Source organism: Manis pentadactyla, chromosome 9 (assembly GCF_030020395.1).
Source record: "Manis pentadactyla isolate mManPen7 chromosome 9, mManPen7.hap1, whole genome shotgun sequence".
NCBI classification, from domain to species: Eukaryota; Metazoa; Chordata; class Mammalia; order Pholidota; family Manidae; genus Manis; species Manis pentadactyla.
The window spans coordinates 105,669,805-105,689,777 of NC_080027.1; the positions used below are offsets into that span (position 1 = coordinate 105,669,805).

At 44.7% G+C, this 19,973-nt stretch overlaps 1 protein-coding gene across 2 annotated transcripts in view; it reads right to left on the reverse strand.

The window, feature by feature from the left end:
* ASTN1 (astrotactin 1) overlaps positions 1-19,973 on the reverse strand; it is a 283,553-nt gene that overhangs the window by 162,367 nt on the left and 101,213 nt on the right. For both annotated transcript variants that reach the window (XM_036916747.2, XM_036916748.2), the window contains exon 2: positions 16,171-16,358. In XM_036916747.2, the coding sequence (XP_036772642.2) occupies positions 16,171-16,358 (188 nt within the window). The remainder of the gene's footprint in view (positions 1-16,170; positions 16,359-19,973) is intronic.

The following is a 19,973-nucleotide window of genomic DNA, read 5'->3' on the forward strand; positions in this document are numbered from 1 at the left end:
GGTGATTTACATTTTCTATTCTTAACATTTAGTACTATTATAAGGGAGAAAGGGGGAGAGAGAAAGAGAAAAAGAAGGGGGAGGGGAGTGAACAGGCAGAGGGGAACAGGGCTTGTCCACGCCTGATCTGTGAGCCTTCACCCTTCCCTGACTGTCCCTCTACTGAAGTACTCCTTACCCTTCTCAGCCTAAGTCCTCTCCTTCCTGAAACCTACTTTGATTACTCCAATCCTCAGACATGTCATTCTCTCCCAACTCCTAAAGCATAGGAGGACACTCTTTAATTAATCTTTAATCCCTAATTCTGCTATTTCTCCTATCATAACTCTGAGTAGACTTGCAGGCATAAACCACCGTTTAAAAACTTGCTGCAGCCCCAGCCTTAGCAGAGGGCTCAACCCAGAGCTGACCCTCCATAAACAGTGCAGTGCTTGATTAATTACAGGGAGGGACACTCAGCTGGCTTGGCGAGGTTGATAAAACACAAATAGCATGGCTTTTATACTGTTTGTCAGCTCAGACTTAAGACTTCCATCTGGAAGCCTGACTTTGCTCCTGCCCTCTGGCTCCTTGGCCAGCCCTGAGGTGCACCCCAGCAGCTGAGACTCCCAGGGAGAAGTCATTCATGACAGGGTATCCGCTTCCTCACCCATGAGGATGTTCAAATGGGAAGTCTGCGCTGCAGACCCATTTATCCAGCAGATGTTAGCATGATGGCTTAGGCAAGTTTGTTCTAGCTTGTACCTTTTTGTGTCATTGTGCATTTAAATTGACAGGGAATTTTTTCTTAGTACGACTAGCTGACCCGCACTTGGATCTTCCTGTTCTTGCTGTGTGCCACAAAGCTCTGCACCAATAGAGTCTCATCACCAAAGAGGTCAAAGAATTTTTCATCACATTTTTTTAATTCAAGCATAATGGACATACACCAGCGTGTTAGTTTCAGGTGTACAACATGATTTTATATTTGCATCACCACATAAGACCTGTTATAAAAACAACTACTTAGCACCTAATTATAGGAAGAGTGGTACTATGGGCTCTATGAAGACAACGGTGTAGAGAAAGTCCCGTCTCTTAGAAACGAAAGCTTTAATTTTTGTTTGATTAATATATGCATTACAGGTATTTATGTACATATATATTTACCATTTATACTACTGTTTCTGCAAAGTGGCTGCACGTAGGATGGACAAGTTTTTGTTGATTCTTTTCTCGGGTAGGGAAACTAAATTTGACTGAACAAGAGGGACAAACAGTTGTCAGGGCCAACAGTTTTTGTTTCCCCTGCTGCCACACCACGACGAATGTGGGCTACAAACTGAGTAGCTCCCACAGGCACACTGAGGGCTTAATGCCCAGCACCAGTTGGAACTCCTTTTTTTCTCTCTCTCTCTCAGTCAAGAAACCATACAAGAATGCAAGTTGGGTGAGAAGGACCTTATTATAGGTCATTTATAGCACAGAGTCCACTCTAATGGAAAAAAGGAAGCCAGTCACAAATTTCAGCACTTTACCTCTCATTAGGGTCAAATTCACTTACCATACTTTACCATTGATGGGGACATGGCACTGTGGCTGCAAACTGCAGAGATGTGAATGTAGCCACCAAACACAGGAAAAATGAGGAGCCATTTGCTTTGTCTAGAAGGCTGGGTCAGGGACTGCCCAGTCTCAGGTCCCGGGAGCCGCTCTCCTCACTGTCAGAGAGCAGGCGCTACCACCCCGGTCCTTAGGCCATGCTCGGAGACACCCAAAACTGAGATGTTCCCTCTGAAAATCTCCCACAATGATTTTTCTTGGTGTCAAGTCTAAAGCAATTTTAAGAGATAGATAGGTGGATAAAAGAGAGAAAAAGAGAGAGCGAGAGAGGAGTGGGCTTGTGACCTGGCCAGCTCTGATGTGTCTAACAGTCTTCACTAAGGTTCCTGTTCCATGATTATGTGAAGGTGAAAGAGAGGTGAAGGTTTAGTAGAGAGAACAGAGCCACAGCAGTCAGGGAGGAGGCCACAATAGAACATTCTGCAAACATCTGGCAATACGAAGGGAGGTACCCTGACGATCACCTGGCTCCCAGTCCCAAGAGCACCACTTACCAGCCATGCAGTCTTTTGACCTCTTTGAGCCTCAGCTTCCTATCTGCTCAGACTTGCACAGCCTTCCTCACGGGACTGTCTGTTCATTCCCAAAACTCCTTTTGGCCTCCGGGTACAAGGCCAGGCCCTCTGATAGGCTACAGAGATGCACAATCCCTCCTAGCAAGGAGTTCACCCTCAGGGGAGACAGCCTTGTGGGCAGATGAGGACGATGGCAAGAATATGCACCAGAGATTGCACAGTGTTACTCCACCCACTGAGAGGGAAGGGGGTCAGGAACCATTCCCAGGCAAAGTCAGCAGCACATTTCAAAGACAGTAATTAGTAGCTATTCTGCTCAGGAAAGGAAAGCTGTTTTAAACCAAAAGTATAGCATTAGCGAAATAAGTAGAAGTATTAAACAGCAACAGTGGTCCAAGAAAGACGATTTTGAACTGGTCAGTGTGGTTTGCAAAGTAAAAACCAAGGAGCAGCAGGAGATGAGGGTCAGGTCATGAAAGCTTTAGTGTCTTAGAATTTACCCTTTAGCCTTACAGGGAAATACTCAAGGCTTTTCCCCAGAAAGATGGCATTGTCCATCTGCATTTTACTAGGAACAGCCTGGTGGCAGTGAGAGGGAAGTTTTGAGAGGAATGAGCCAGAAGGCAGCGGGAACAGGTAGAAAACCCTGCAGCGGTCTGGTGAGAGGTGATGGGGCCTTGTACCAGCAGTGGTAGTGCAGAGGGAAAGCAGAGAGGGATTCCGGTGACATTCGAAAAACAAAAAGGACAGAAGTTGGTGCTGGATTGAGTGAGGGGGACAAGGAGGAAAAGGGAACTAGCCTGGATGTTGGTGGTCCTCACACCCAGGGAGGTGGAAGACAAAGAGGCGGAGAGGGTGGTTGGGAGAACAGATGATGAGGTTCACTTGACCGTGTTGTTTGAAAAGCATGTGGTACATCCAGACAGATCTGTCAAGTCAGAAGCCTGGGGGAGAGGCCAAGCTGGAGATAGACAGGTGTAAGGACTGAGTGAAGCAAACATGATACAAACACATTATATTCATTCCACAAACACCAACTGGGGATGTTCCTGGTGTGAAGTATTCTGCTGGTAACTGTAAGAAATATGAAGAAGAATCACACTCGGACCAGATCCTGCCATTTAGGAGCCTGGAGTCTACTACCAGGGAAGAAAAGACTTGTCAAAATACTAATGCCTTGGATGGAAACAGACACCATCCATGAGAGAGGCTCAGAGAAGTCTTCCTGTTGGTCCAGGCAAAAAAAGCCGAGGAGGCGGCATGATCTCTAGTTAAAGGATTGGAAAGGGGGCCAGGTGGCCACGTTTGAGATAAGACCTGAAAGGTACGCAGAACTGCAACTCATACACATGGAGGGGAAAGGAAGACCCAGGAGGGCAATTCCATGGCCATGGCAGCTACAGGGACAGGAAATCAGAGGGTGCAGAAAGGGGGATCCTGGGCAAGAACAATGAACCGGGAGACTGAGGCCCTCCTGCCCCCAAATAACAAAAGGCGCTGCTTGTGCAGATGATTCTCAAGTAAAATAACTTTCTCCTTTCAACTCTTCCTCCTCTGCAACCCGAGTGACCTGGAATGATGTTAGCTGTGTAAAGCAGCACTTAACACAGGTGCTGGGGAAAATTTCTGGGGGCACAAACAGCCCTTCGGATGTGCTCACAGTATCACGCAGGAAGAGTCACATGGCCCACTTCACACTCTAACTTTTTCATTAGATGAAATCAGGTGAAAATGAACATCAGATCCAAGCTTGATTGAACAGGCAAAGGAACTCACAAAGGGCACATAGCAGAGGCAGGCAGGGGACAGGGAGGGAGCTGCATCTCCAGGGCCCCAGAGGCAATGCAGCTGCCCTGGCTCCTGACAGAAATAAGGCACCGACCGTCCCTGCCCTCATTCAGAGGGGGCGCTGAGAACCGGCAGGCCCCACCTGGGAGAGGAGACTGTGAGGTGCCCTGTAGGTCCCTGAACTGGTTTTGGAAAGGTACAACCCACTATCCTGTCAGGAATTTTCCACTTAAAGTGGGCTTTTCCCCTACGATACAAATGCTGTCCTGAAAGCAGGGCACACGGGGCAACTGAAGCAAGCAGGTGAGGAAGAAATATAAAACCACTGGCTCAGGTGTGCATGCTGGGAGTCCCACAGCTTCTGGCTTCATGAAGTCATCCAGGTAGGAGGATAAATGTCCTCTCTGAGGGCTCCAAGTGCTCTAGACAGGATCCCACAGCACTCTGTGGGATACATCACCTCAGCAAACCCCTAAGCTGGAGGCCGTATGCTGTTCCCTGGACCTGCTGCCTCACATGGACTGGCGCCCACTCCATCCTGAGGCCAACCCCAGAAGGTTCCGGGAGCACCTCCTGCCAGCAAAGATGGGGGCATGTCTAGGGAGACGCCATGGAGACTGTGAGAGCAGTGGCTGGGCACAGGGTGCCCTGGGTTAGCAGTTCAGCAATTCGCGGGGGACTGCAGAGAAGCCCCAGGGGACCAAGGGAAAGGGGCAACAGCCACCAAACCCCTTCCGATGGGTCAGTATGGGCAGTTCTGTCAGCTTCCTCCCAGGACAGACCAGCTTCCATTCAACCCAGCCTGGACACCCAAGCCCACCATTCCCCCCCATAAACCATCATCATGTTCATACATGGAAAAAAGAAGAACCAAGTTTCCACAGAGAACTTGCTACAGGGAATAAAGTTCCTTTCTAGATCATTCGGAAGTCTGTCCTAACCAGGGATGGCTAGTGTCCCACCTGTCCTTCGCTTACACAGTCCTAGAATGTGAGAGCTGGAGGCGACTTGTGAGGCCATCTGGCCAAGGGTTCCGAGGCAGAGAACCCACAGCCCAACCTGCGCTAGGGTCGATGACACACCAGTGGCTGGTAAAAGTGTGGGACCTGTTAATTTCATTATTTATTGGTGATCTATTATTTTTCCTAACCTGTATGGAAATAGTTAACTGTAATATCAAACCCAAGATTTTGCTGGCATTTTCATCTAAGGTAAGGCTAAAATTAGTTCATACTGAGAAAATCAGTCAATTTAAATAAAATATTTGGAAAGCACTAATACAGATGGTATAAAAATACAGCACAGTCTGAGTGCCTAGAATTTTGAGAGCCCTCATTTGCAGATGGGAAAACAGGCTCAGGCGGGAATGGAGCTTGGCCGGGAGTTCACAGAGGTTCCTGAGGAGAAGGACTACAGTGAAGGCCTGCTGATGTCTAAGGCATGGTCCCCTCCCAGCCCTGGGCAGCTTGTCTCTGCAGCCTGGCTGTGATCACTAGGGAGGCGAGGGAGAGAAAACACAGTCAGGGTGTGCGCAGCTGGGTTCTCAGCCTACATCACTCTGCTAGGAAGCTCTGAGCAGAACCTGGCTGGGACCTGTTGGTGGGGCTGAAGGAAGGCAGTCCTAGTGGGGGCTGGAGGCCCTGAGTGCCAAGGCCACTTGCTCTGGTCAGCAGAGCCCTGACGGTGAGCGGGCCTGGGGACTGGCACAGCCAGCTGAGAGTCCAGGCATGGTGACTTGGGTGTATACACTCCATGACATTGAGGGGATTAAAAGAGAATAAGAGAGGGATGTTTTAAATCACTGTTGGGAAGCAGAGCCCTTAGGAGTTTGTTCTATGTGGCAGCTTCCCTTGCTTCATAAAAATGTAGCTAAGGCCCACAAATGACAAATTCTGACATGCTCACTCTTGCACATTCAAAATGTTATGTGTCTGAGTCCCATAGCCTTCCATCTTCTTCTTCAGACAAGATCTATGCAGGCAGGAAACCAAAGGTTGAACCTTTTACTAAACACCTGGTGTCTGATCTCCCTTGGGGATCTCACACGGGGGTCCTCTTTATGGTCTTGGAACAGCAGCACCCACCTTAAGCAAACTTTGGGACTGCGAACCATGCCCAGAAGGTCCCAGCTTCTGCTCCATGAGCAGCCACTGCTGTCAGCCTCAGTTCAGTATCTCAGTAAGCTGGGCATCTGATTCATCCCAGGTTATAAGGCCACGTGACTCATCTCTAGGGCTATTCATGGATGTCAGCAGCAGTGAGAGGGGTATCAGAAGAATCGTACATAGCAAGGCAGCAACAGGAAGCTCCTGACCTCCTTGGGTAGACTGTGGAGACCACTACATGACCCAGAGGAGGGCTACTGACACCAGCCTCTTGTATAGGCAAGACTTTCAATGAACTTTGGCAAATACTCGAGAGGGTATTTTATGAGGTGAAGTCTTAAAATGCTTTGCCCTCCCTCAGCCTCATAAGCAAGGCAGACAGCCACCACTAACCCTTAGAGTCCTCAGAAATCAGTCCCCACACAATACAACTTCATCATGATGTCTGGAAGCATAATTCTAATTCCATGTGTGTGTACACTTCCATTAGGTATTTTGCTATAAGGAGCTGATTTAACATATGAAGGCATTTCATAAAAGTCTACAGTATATGTCAAAATTGAAACCAAGCCAGAGCCATGAGGCTCACAGGGAAGAAAAAATAACTTATTTGCTAATCAGTATCCTGTATATACTTCTCAAGTCTCCACACATGTTTTCATCAATTTTTGTCTTCATGAAACTCATCAATACATCTCAGGAGAGGCTAATGTGCTTGTATTTCACCTGAATTTGTGAATACCATATGCCTTGAATTTGTAGAAAAGAATAATCTTTGTCAATGCCTGCCTTAGGTGACAATTATAATTAATCTATGTGAGTTTGACTAAAGCTAGCAAACTCTTATCTTCCATTCTGCAAACAGGACCCCATTGCTTCTGCCAAGTTGTTAGATTTTAATCTCTGTCTAGGCTCTATAGGTAAAATAAGGAGAAAGTCTAGATTGGGATCACCAAACTATGGCTTCTGGGGGAAATACAGCCCACTGCTTGTTTTTGTAAATAAAGTTTTATCAGAACACAACCACATTAATTTATTTATATATTATGTGACAGCTTTGACACTACAATGTCAAGAACTTGGTAGCTGCAATAGAACTCATATGACCTGCAAAGCTGAAAACGTTCCCCATTTGTCACTTTACAGACCCCAGCCTAATTTTCTTCCATTATCTGTGCTAGAGTTTTCTCTCTGTGGGCATACGGCTGGCTACATCTACTATATCCAAATGTAGTCTGTCTCCAACCACGGCCTGTGGGGATGGGTTTGAAGTCATATTTAAAGGCAAATTTCAGGTCTGTGAGTCAATCTTAAAATTTTAGAGATGAGTAGAAGGTGAGGAGAAGACAGCATGATCTAGTGGAAAGATAATAACATTACGAATAAGGATATCTGAGTTTTTCCACCAATGCTGGCCATGAACATCACCTACCATTCCATGACTTTTTACTATTGTGAATGTGAGTTATAACAATCTTTGTATATCATTTACCTATAGATGGACACTTAGGTTAGTTTCATTTCTTGGCTCTTAATAATGTGCAATAAACACAGGGGTGCATATATCTTTTTGAGTTAGTGTTTATCAGTAGGTGAATGGATAAAGATGTGGTTTATATATATACAGTGGAATATTACTCAGCCACAAAAAAGGAATGAACTCTTGCCATTTGTGACAACATGGATGGACCTAGAGGATATAATGCTAAGTGAAATAGTTGGGCAGAGAAAGACAAATGCAATATGATTTCATTCATATGTGGAATTCAGAAAATAAATAAATAAATAGCTCAGAAACAGATTCATAAATACAGAGAATAAACTGGTGGTTGCCAGAAAGGAGGGGAGTGGGGGCATGAATGAAACAGGTGAAGGAGATCAAGAGGTATAAACTTTCAGTTATAAAATAAATAAGTCATAGGGATGAAAAGTACAGCATAGGGAATATAGTCAATAATATTGTTAACAACTTTGTATGGTGACAGATGGTAACTACACTTACTGTACATCTGAAACTAGTATAATATTATACCAACTATACTGCAATAGCAACTTTTTTTCAACAAATAGAGGCTGCAGGGTAAAGGAAAAAGATCCAAAGACGATCTTGCATGGTGGATGCCTGGGCAGAAGAGGAATTCCCATAATGACGTCATTTGGTTTGATGAAAAAATAAATACATTAGCGAAGTTCTGCCGAGGAAGCTTGGATCTGGGATTATCATCCTAAACTGCAAGATAGTTTCTAGGAAACACTGTAAACAATGAAACAAAAGTGGCTTAACAATGCCCTGGATGTACATGACCACATCCCAGCTTTGTAATGGGCCCGATTCTGTCGCCCTAACATCCTTAATTGCCCCAGTCATTTTCCCTGAGCACAGTTCCTCTAGGGCTCCTGAAAGTGGTTGCTATGATCCCACCTGCTTTACTGGCTCCCTGAGGTAGGGGGCCCTCCGGTAATACACTGCGTACAGAATGGTTACAGGCAGCTTGCATGGCACCCCAAGAGTTTACCTCGTTAATAGTTACTGAGCACTTCCCAGGGGCCAGGCATTGTAAGAAGCACTTAATAAGAATAATCTCATTTAACCATCAAGACAGCCCTAAGAACTAGAAGCCATTATTATTCCATTTTACAAATAAGGAAAGTGAGTTTAAAGAAATTAAGCCATTTGTCCAAGGACACTAGAACAGTTAGTAAATGGTTGAACTAGGATTCACACAGGTGTCTCTGATAGCAAAGGCCTTGCTCTAAACTACCTCACCGAAGGCCAGTGCCATCACTTAGTGTCCTTTGACTTGTTGGCTTCTCGGTGACCTTTGCTCAGAGCTGACCCCAGGCTTCTTTGCAGTGCTTGATCTGATTGCCAACCCAGATCTACACCTTTTGAGCTGGCCCAGATGTCGCAGCCTCTTGCCCAATTCTATAGGAGCCTTCCTAATTTTCACCAAGGAAGGGTTTCTGCCGTGCTAACAAAAAGAAGCAAAATTACTCCACAGCCTGGAAAACTGCTTGGCGGCCGAGCCTGATGCCACCAAGCAGCAGTCTTACGGCAGAGTGAGGCCTGAAGTCTCATACACCTGCCGTGGATGCTGGCTCCACCTGTGTGACCTTGCAGAGTGATTTACTTTCTCCAAGTCTCAGTGTTCACATCTGAAAAATGGGGGAATTCCCATTCATTTCTCAAGGTTGTTATGGGAATTGATTATATTCTGAATAAAAATGATCCCATACATTGCCAGAGACATAGTGGTAGCTTTCTTACTATGAGTAGGACCAGTTCTTCATATTGATTTAAACCCTACAGAGATTATGACTCTGCCTTCAAAAGAATCTTCAAGGATTTGGGGAACTGAGCACTTAAAAGTAATTTGTTGGCTTCTATATCAAGTGAACTAAACCAATGAACAGAACATCACATCAATTTGTTAAGAACCATTACTATCCTTGTGAAAATGTGGTTTCTTTTTCCTTGCTGTCTGGAGAAAGGGGGTCACTTAAGGCCTCTATAAGCCTCAAGAAAGAGAAGAACAGAATTGAAAACAGGATGTAAGGAATGGAAAAGAAAGACATTCCACCTGGCTCTCTGTTCTGCCAAAGGCTATCCTCAAATGTTAAGTATTAATACGATTAAATGTTCCTTGAAAGCAGAAGCTTGTCTTATTAATTTTCTATCTCCTTAGTGGCTAAAAAAAAAAAATCTGAAGCCTAACAGATACTGTTAAAGGAATCAATACCTAAATGACTGAATGAGTCAATGATTCTTTTAAATCAATGATAGGTCAATAACGCTTTAAAAATGCTTTCTTAGCTTCCTAAATTTTACTGTGGAAGTGCAATAGTACGTATATGAGAAACCTAAGCTTATTGTTACATGACTTTCACAATTTTAGAGTTGTAAGTCCCCAGCTGCCCTCGTCCATTGCCTGCCAATAAACCCAGTGCCAGCTGTGAAGTGGTGCGGCTGCAGCCAAGGTCGGCAGGTGGGTGTAGCCAAGCTGAACAGAAGCTGAGTTTCTGGGGCTAGGTGCCTGGTGTAGCCACAGGAAGAAAGATGTGTACTCCACCTTGGCTGGGGTCCTAGTGCTCATAGAGTTACTAGCTTTGAAGTGACAATGGTGAATGTGTCTCAGCGGTCAAAAGTCAACAGAACACAAAAGCAGGTAAAAGAATATGTTAATAAATACATACTGGCACTCGCCGTGGTTCAGGCTGTGAGCTGGGTGTTCCTTGGAGTATAGGGTCTAGACTCTGCCAGCTGTCTCAATTCACATCCTGGCTCTGCACCCTCACAGTTGTTTAACTTTAGGCAAGTTCCTTAGTTTGTGAGGCCCTCAGTCCCTTCATCAGTGAAATGGGATAATAACAAGCCCTACCTCATGGTGTTGTGATGAGAACACAAAATAAGCTAATATGCATTGGAAGTACTAAGAGTAGTATCTGGTACATAGTATCCAAAACAAGATGACGATGATGATGATGATGATGATATAATTATGGTGGCATCTCAACACCTCAGATTGCCGCATGCCCACTCCATTGAACAAGTAAACTGTGGAATCATGGCTTCTCTGCCTCTGAGATGGGCCTGGAACAAGTGTGGTCATTTTCTGCACCCACTAGACCTACCTCCCCATAGCCAACAGGAGAAGGTTGGGTTACGTCCACCTATGCAGTAACTTGACACGAAGGCTCTGGACAAACAGGTACTATGGTACCTAGTGAGGTCCATCTGCTTGTCTCCCTAAGGATTTAGAATCAGGGGACAAGCAGGAAATCTGGAAGCCATAGGAACAAAGTTGGAAACACCGTGAAGCCGAGAGAAGTCAGAAGGGGTCATAAGTGAGGTGATTTGATGAGAAAATGGATAGTACAAATATATAAAAATATCAAAAGGGAGAAGATTTACAGAGTTGACTGGACAAAGGAGCCCATGGTCAACAGGGACAATGGGCACAGGTGCACACGAGCCCAGGCACACACTCCTGAGGCTGGGCTCACGGGATGACGTGCACCCAGCACAACCATCCAGTTCCTCTGTGGAATTCTGCTTTGTGGAGTTGTTTTTTTTTGTTTTGTTTTGTTTTTTTATCAGAAGATTCCTGTCTCCCTTAACTCCATTACAGGGAAGGCCTGAGTGGATTGCCTTTCTGTAAAACTAAAAAGCCTAAAAAGTGGATGTACACATTTCACAGATGAGATGATAATGAAGCTGCCAGAAAGGTCAGCAGATGACCTCAAGTGCAAGCTAGGATTTGAAGCCACCTTTTGACTCTAACCCCAGTGTTTCTTCCCACTACACTCTAGCTTCCACTCTATAGGAATATGGGAAGGCAGGAAGCATAACAGATTAGCTGAGCAACTGCAATGGCTAACAGACTCACATGTATCTGTCTGTGCCCAGTGCATCTTGGCAAGAAATGCATAGCCAAACTGTAGTGCCAGGGGTGTGGAGAGGTTTGCAAGCCAACCCCCCTTTGGCACTTGGGATGGCCCCCAAGTGGACGCTGGGATCTCCAGGCTTTTGCACATCAATCCGTCAGACACCCCAAGAGCAAAGATCTTTTGGGTTTTTTTTAGGGAACTTGCTGATTGTGTTAGGCACTGCCCACCATTTTCCTAATGGGAGGCCCAGTCCACAATGATGGCTTTGGTAAGCAGGCCGGATGGCCAGAAAGTCAGTCCGGCCCCATGATGGATGGTTTGAACTACTAGAAAGGTTCCCTGAACTGAATCAGGACCTGTCTTTTGTCCCTCCCCCATTTATGACTGTAATTCTGTTCTTAGTGTTTACCTAAGACATGTCTGAACCCCTCCATTTGTTCTTAAAGAGCAGAGGGATTGCCCTGATAAACTAGGGCATCCTCAGTTGAGCTAAACAAATAATATCAATTGATAATAAAGATGCAAAAGTGGCCTTGACTAATGAATTTGCTAATGAATTTTTGTAACTAATTTGCTGAAGGCAAAACATGTTGCCAGAAAAAGTATCTCGCGTACTTGCTGGTATCCACAGACACTGAATGATGATGGTCTTGGTGGTGCAGAGCAATGACCAGGCTTGGAACTGCTCTTGCCTGCCCTAGAAGTAGCTGAGCTTTAGGAATGAAATGAAGGCAGCTGCACTGAACTTGAGCAGGGACGAATCAGTAAGACAAGGATGAGCAAGGAAGGGTCAGTCCTCAGGCACAAAGCTGCCTGCAGTCCTGGAAACGCAGCCCTAGGTGTGATCTGTGTGCTTGGTAGTAGCCTACCCCCTAGTGTTACTCTCCCAGAAGGAGCTGCCCCGGTGTGCCCATTCTCCTGCCTGGACCCTGGGATTCTACAAGAGCACCTCTGGTCAGTTTCGTCCTTGAACCTTGTTCTCTACATTTTTTTGCCCGAAAGAAAACTCTGTGTCCTGGGCTCACCTGTCACCTGGGCCCCTAGAAACAAGGAGCCTGAGGACACCTGAGGAGCCAGCAATCGAAGGCCACAGGACCTGCAGACACTGGCCACTGGGCTAGTCGCCCTGAGCAGCCCTCAGCCTTCGTGGATGGGTTCTGGTCACAAGATACTGACGGGGGAAGACAAATACTCAAAGATTATTTTTTCCCACAATTGTGAAGTGTGCCTAAGAAGGGTGACTACAAAAGGTATCATCTACCAGTGGCAGTTATCTCTATTTCAAAAAAAAAATTACACACACACACACATCAAACCAAAACATTTTTGAAAGGCTACATGCTGTGAAAAATGTTCTTAACCAACCTATATACATATAGGAAGTCTATTAACATTGTCATCTTTAATTACAAAAGTGAAATATAGATGATACATTAAAATTCTATTATGCACCATTAAATTCTTTGGCACACTTTTAAGAAGAAAAATGCAGATCATATGGTAAATTAGCAAAAGTACAATATGGAAATTTAAATCCACACAGGCTGACTATCTAATCTAAATTCATAGTAAAACCTGATCCTCTATGGAGTAAACAATTTGCTTATAACTGAAGAATTCCTTGATTTCTGGTTTAAACCTGCATCAATTTTCATTTGATGAATTTCCTTTCACTTACTCAAGAGTTTGCAGAAGTATAACCTTGTGGACTTTTGTAGTTTTAAAAGTCAATTATCTTCCAAAATTTGAAATCTCTTCAGCCAAGTTTGGATTGTGCAGGAGGTTAATATACATTGTTTGACCCTCAAAGCAATGATATAAGATTTCAGGAAGGGATGTAGTACCTCTTTGGGAAAAAATAATTCACAAATTTTAGGATGTGATTGAAAAATAAGAAAAGCAAAAGGGTTTTCAAAGTTTCAAATTGCCAGGTTATCAGCTGAGGTATTGGTTTTCTGCAGGCCCATGATTTTGCTGCTGGTATATTTATCTTGGGCGCAGTGTAAGAGAGGACTTAGCAATTCTCATTCATAGAGTGTCAAAGGGATACAAAAAAAGGTTTTCCTTTGCATTTCATTCTCTCATTACTTATATTTTGGGTTTAAAGCAAAAGATAGTAAATGCAAAATATAAAAATAAACAGTGCTCCCTGCGTTGAAGCAATATGGATGAGAAAAATGTAAACACAAAATGAGAGAAATGTCAACTTGAAGGTTTTCACAGAACCATTAATTCCCTCAGCACATATTGGAAATATTTAGGCTTATCGGTTAAGCTTTTAAATATACATTTTCTTAACAAGAGAGAAAAAGGCTGGTTGTATTCATGTTTTCATAATCACCTTAACTTTTCTCTTTTTTGAATCATGCTATTTGGATCCAAACTGAAAACTGCATCAATATTGATCGTTACAGCTAATGACCAATAGCCCCGCTATTGTTATTTCATAACTAACAGGCGTTGGGTAATAAGATTTCATTTAAGTGCATTTCACTGCCCAACACACTGTTGCTAGTCGAAGGATTTTGCTGTCTTCTGACATTTATAACGCTGGTATTCCAGATACCGCAAATGGCTGCCGACTTTACCTCCACAGAATATGGTATAAAGAGGATAATATAAAGTCTACCAATCCCTGAGTTTCTTAAGAAGAAGCCATCAGAGATTCCAGGAACGGCACCTTCAAATGAGATACCCTCAGGCTTGATTTTTAAGCTGAAGGCAGTTACACAACTTCAACCTTTGAATCTGTTTCTAGCCTGGAATGTTAAGGACAGGAGAGGCGGTGTGGCACGGAATGGGAATGGAGTATGCTGAGAAGGCAGGTGGGGCTGCAGGAGACGCCACTGACTTGACGTCTTGGTTGAGGACGGGAGGAAGGGGCCACATCTTCACTCTGGAGTCCTGTTTCCTTGCAGAAGTCAAAAGCTCTCCTGAATTTTTCATGGAGATGTGACCCTATCCACATCCAAGAGTTCAATCCAGAAACAAACATAAGACTTGCCCACCTTCACCCTTCACACATGCCCTTTCAGCCTTTGCCCCTCCAGCTTAGTTGAAATAACATAGAATAAAGTAACATAAAGTTGAAGAATAATCTCTTCCGTTTTATTTGTAAAACAGAGCATCCTTGTTGATCTGCCTTGGGTGACCAGCAGCAAATGAAGGGAAGATCTCAGGGGCAGCTTTAAGACTAACTTTTTTCTCTGTCCATTTCATCATCCATTGTCCATTAATTCCTGCCCAAGGGGGTCTCAAAAAAAAAAAAAAGCACTAGTAATGCACAGCTTTTCATAGGGGTTCTTATATTTTAAGGGCACAATCTATTTCCTCCAATCCTTTGGCATCCTTGGTCAGCACATTTCTATGTTCAATGACATCCACCCCCAAAACATGTGTGTACACCCTCCAATTCCACCGCCATGCACACACACGTGCTTCTCTGGAGAACTCATGGGAGCACCTCATTCTGAGGATAGAAGGTGGGCACTGTGCTGCACTGAAGATAAGACACAGTCATCAGGGCAAGCTTTAGACTGGCTCTCCACAGATCCTCACCCTCTCCCCCAGCTCCCATTAGACATACCCTTGGATGCATTTCCTGTCTGAGCCCCTTGTAGTCAGGGTCTTTCAGACACAGTCACACCCAAACTTAGTTCTTGGGCTTCTCTGTACAATTTTCTTCACCCTGAACATGTCTTTGGTGTGCCAAAGACTGGTTCTTTGAAATGATCTTGGACAAAAAGAAACAAAACAAAACAAAAACTGTCCATGCTTCCCACACTGACGGGAGCTGTGGGTAGCTGGTGGGATGTCGACCATGGTGCCCTTCTTTTGAGTCACATCATATTATAAATGTGAAGACAATGTGGTCTCTACATCTTTCACCCCAATCAACGCCCAGGCTGTGACTCGGCTGATCTGCCTAATGTCACTGCTCCCTGGAAACTGCAAGTGATATTGAAGAAGACAACTTTCTCTGAAAGAGGAGACGCTGGTCTTTGATTAAAGATGTGTAAGTATAACTCCCATGCTATAAACCTCAATTAATGTGTAAATGCGAGACAGAGCAGTCTCATTTACCTGTCTGCCTTCTGGTATCGCTGGACCTTGAGGTTTACTATCTGCTCTCCAACGGCTCTTTTCTTGACTATACAGTTTACATAAAGTAGCTTGTGTGTAAGCAAGGAATCCAGCAAGCCAGTTATCCATGGGGATGCAGGTTAAGGAAGCAATGGAAGGCTTACATTCTGAGATTTTATGAGATATTTAATGGGGAGATTTCCAAGGCCGAATATTTGAATAATGGAAATTTTTATATATCTAGAATGTGCTCAGTGTTTTCCCAGCCTGACACACAAAATGAAGCAGCATTCAGTGGTGGTACCAGAGTAATAGATGAATTAAAGTGTAGACCAACATCTAAATTGGTTCTCCATTGGGTTTCCAAACAGTGAAATAGCCCCTGCCCTCCACAGGAGCAGATGATACATTGGTTTTACCAAGACATGGCACCCATCTGACATTGTCTCTGGTTTCTAAAAGCTACTCCATGTCTAGGCATGTTCCTAGAGAGAAGAGTTGGGCAATGGTGCTATAGAAATAATTGCAACTTTTACTTAGAGCACAGGGGAGGCATTTCCCATAAATGGGGCATTTACTTATTAGCATGACCACTCACCACTATGGAGTTGGTTCTGAGACAGCTATACCTTTGCACCAAGACTCTTAATGTCAAGGTGACATTAAGCCATGGCCTTAGCTGCTCTTACCATGACTGAGATGTGCAGGATCCTCAGCTCCTCTTCTGCTGACTCATGCTGGGGTTCTTCGGTTGGTTCTTGTCCAGGGAGGCTCGGGGCACCATCTTGGTGATGGATGTGAAAAAGCAGCGTACCATTCTCCAGCCACTGCTGCCTCCAGCGCACCAGAGGGATGTCCTCTGTGTTCCCTGAGATCTCTAGAGGACAGACACCAAAGGCACAGGTCAGAATTCCAACTGCACCAGTCCAAACTTTCTTATTCACCTTCTTCCTAGACATGGGTACCAATTAGCCAGTGTCACCTAAAGACAACAAAGGATTCCAACTTGGGTTACATCAGGCTTATGACTGCTCCAAATCTCAAGGAAAGGAAAAGATGCCAAGAGAAAGAGAATTGTCCCCCACAATTCTTTGCACTATAATCTAGTGAGCCAGGATCTCACCCATCGAGAAAAACACTGAGGTGAAAATTCAAGTTCTTCCCCATATTTCTATGATCAATAGTATCTTTTACCCAGCACAGTTTGAATACCCTGATAACCCCTCGAGGTAAATACAAGGTTGTTTGCCTCGTGTAAATTTGAAAATCTCAGTCCCCTAGCAATTACTCCTAGACATGAGTGAATCTACCAAGGAGAGCGTTGGTAATTACTGTGCAGAGAACTGGCACTTATGGAACAGTCCTGGGAGTTTACTGCAGAGCATCTGGGGCTGGCAGATTATTTCTAAAATCACAGTCATTGCTGCCTAGTCCACTAGAGATGTTTGATACTTGCTATGGCTGGTAATGTTTTAATTCCCTTTAATTGTTGTCTTCACTTTTGCAGAGCAGAGGTGGTATGAGTGGAGAGGATGGTGAAGCAGTGGGCCCTTATCACAGGCACAAGCACTCACCTGCTCTCAGGTCTCTAGATCAAGGCACTGAACTGTCATCAACAACTAATAACAAAATACCAGAAACCTCTATGCACTTCACACTGTAGGTGCTAAGCTACATGTCCCTCTTGCGAATATCTCTAAGCAACCCCATCTCAAAGCTTTGAGACATCCTACAAGAGAGACCTGATCAAGCCGGCCTTTCTTAAACTTCATTTGGTCTCAGCATCATTTTTACCTTAACAACTGTTATCATCCTAGGAAACGAATATTCTGCTGAATACACTTTGGCAAAGCATTACTTTATAATATTTCTTTTTTTTTTTTAAGGCATGGCTTCTTCTCTCAAAATTTATCACCTTTAACCAAAATAATAATAATAATAACAATTCCATAGACATAAAAAAGATTTAATAAGACACATTTAGAATAGTAGTCTCATCAAGTACTACACTATAAAGAGGAAAGCAATTTTAAATATTTATGGAGTTTATAAATATCTTTTTAGTATTTGTGGGAGGGCATAAATGATGTTCTTTCTTCATTTATTTATATATTTATTCATTAATTTATTTAACAGACAAATATTGGGCAAGTATTATTCACCAGGCACCGTTCTAGGCACTAGGATAGTACTCTTAAAGAGACTATCAACAAGTTCTCCCAAAGCAACCTATGAGTGGCAAGTGTTACACCATGTGCATAACTAAGTTTTAGGGGGACACAGAAGAATGAAAGCCTAATCTTGCCTGGGTAGACAATATAAGAGGGGCAGAAAGCAGCCTCCTCAGAAGATGATACTGATGTTGGACCTTGAATGGTGAATGGACTTCCATTTAGTGGGTAGAGAGGTGGGAAGAGGAGAATCAGGGAGGAGGAAGAATATCAACTGGTCCTCTCAGGGTAGGTCAGTGAGAAGGGTTTGTAGAGCCACAGGTCATCAGCCTGTCCCAACAAGACACTGATATGATTTTCTATCCTGTCCTACCATCCTACAGACCCAGCAGAAGAGGAAACTTGGGAGTGTGATGAAGGATGAGAGGGCAGCAAAGACAGGGTGATCAGAGCGCCCCTCCATCCCTAACCCCTCTCCCTAATAGCCCAGAGACCCAGACATCCCACTGGGATGGGAAACTGTCCATGCTCTGGGATGTGATGGACACAGTATCCAGGAAGCTACAGAGGGCGGAGGGGGGAACAGAAGATCCCCTGCATCCGGGTCTTGGTTTTCTGCAGGCACAGCCCCTACTCACTACTTAAGTGAGTCAGTGAGTGACACGGGCTTCCGGGGTTCACCTTTCCTCTTCCAGATTCCCAGGTCAAGAGAAGCCCTTGGGTGTGCCTCCCAGGATGCCCACTGAGCCCAGCAGCAGCCCTGGACACTTTACTGCAAGCGCTCCGATCACATCCCCTACCCAGGCTCACCCTTTCTAACCACTCATCAAGGCTTCACATAAAGCATCAGGAAGATTCCTCCGGGGAAACTCCCCCTCCTCCCACAGGGCCCTCGCCTGCCATCACAGTAATAACCAAACACATTCTTCTTCTCACCAAGACATAAAAATCACAAGCAGTAACGGCTCCTAATAGGGCACCTAATGGCATAATTAAATCACCCAGAGCAACACGCTTCCAGTCTCCTACCCACACCGGCTCTGACCCAGCCTGGGATTTATTCCACATGCACTGGGTGCCACTTCAGCCCTTCCGGTAGCTCTCGGAAGGAATCTAGCACCTCATACATCTAAAGCTCTTAAACCAGATTCTTATTTTCTAGGAGAGCTTCATCAAGTAGGTCAGACTTATTGCCACTGCTTTAACTGTGGAAACAAATACCCAGACAAGGTCACCCCAGCCTGACACAGAACAGGGAATAAGATGGACGGACTTCTATCAGATCCCCTCACCCACAACACACACATCAGAGGACATGACCTTTGAACATGCAGAGAGGAAACACCAGAGTAGAAAGTTCATATGGTCTTTTAGGAGTTTTGGTGCTGCACTATTTTAATTTTTTGCACAAGGTCTTAGGATTCCATGACTTCTTATAAAATTGAGATGTAATCCACATGCCCTAAAATCCACCCTTTCGAAGTGTATGGTTCCATTTTCAGGATATTCACCACCGTCATCATTCTAATTCCAGACCACTTTCATCAGCTGCCAAAGAAACCTATACCCATCGGCAGTCTAAGACTTGTTTTGAGGAAGCTGTGCTGTTCCAGGGTTCTAGGAATGATGGTACCAAGGGAAGGACAGAGGCAGCAGGGCTCTTGACAAAATGCTCCCACAGGAGGTGGACTGAGAACACAGAATCTCTGGCCTCAGCTTCCAGGCCAGCCCCCTGAACCTCACTGTGGGTTATTCATGCCCATCCCTCTGGACAGTGTGGTATCCTGATTCTGCCCAGACCAGGCTCAGCACAGAGGGTGAAGCAAGGAGGGCACCAGGCCTGCCAGTGAAAGTGACTGTCATTTTTTAGATTCAAGAAATTATAGGATAGCTTCTTCATCAGCTTTGTTTCCTCTCCTGGAAGAATCTGACATGGGAGAGCCAGAATCCTAAACCTGGTACTTACTTACTTATGCTATATCTGGCCTGTGTCAACCAGTGAAAAACTGCACAGGGTAGAGTAAATGCGAATTTTATCATGATGAGGCTGAGAGCAGAGCTTGGAACATCGTTGGTCTGGACGTCAGCAGAATATCTCAGGAAGAGGAAATTCTCAGAAACTGCTTGATCAATGCAAGCCTGCCCTGACACCCAGAAGGAGCAAATACGGAGGCGATGAAATAGTTGCTCTGGTCTGAGGCCTTCTGGGGGCTCCAGATGAGGCTCAGACTGAGCCTTCACTTAGTGTTTGATTAAAGCAAGCACACAGGAGCTGACACAGTCAACCTAAGATGCCACAGGTCGCGTGAACACCACAGGCA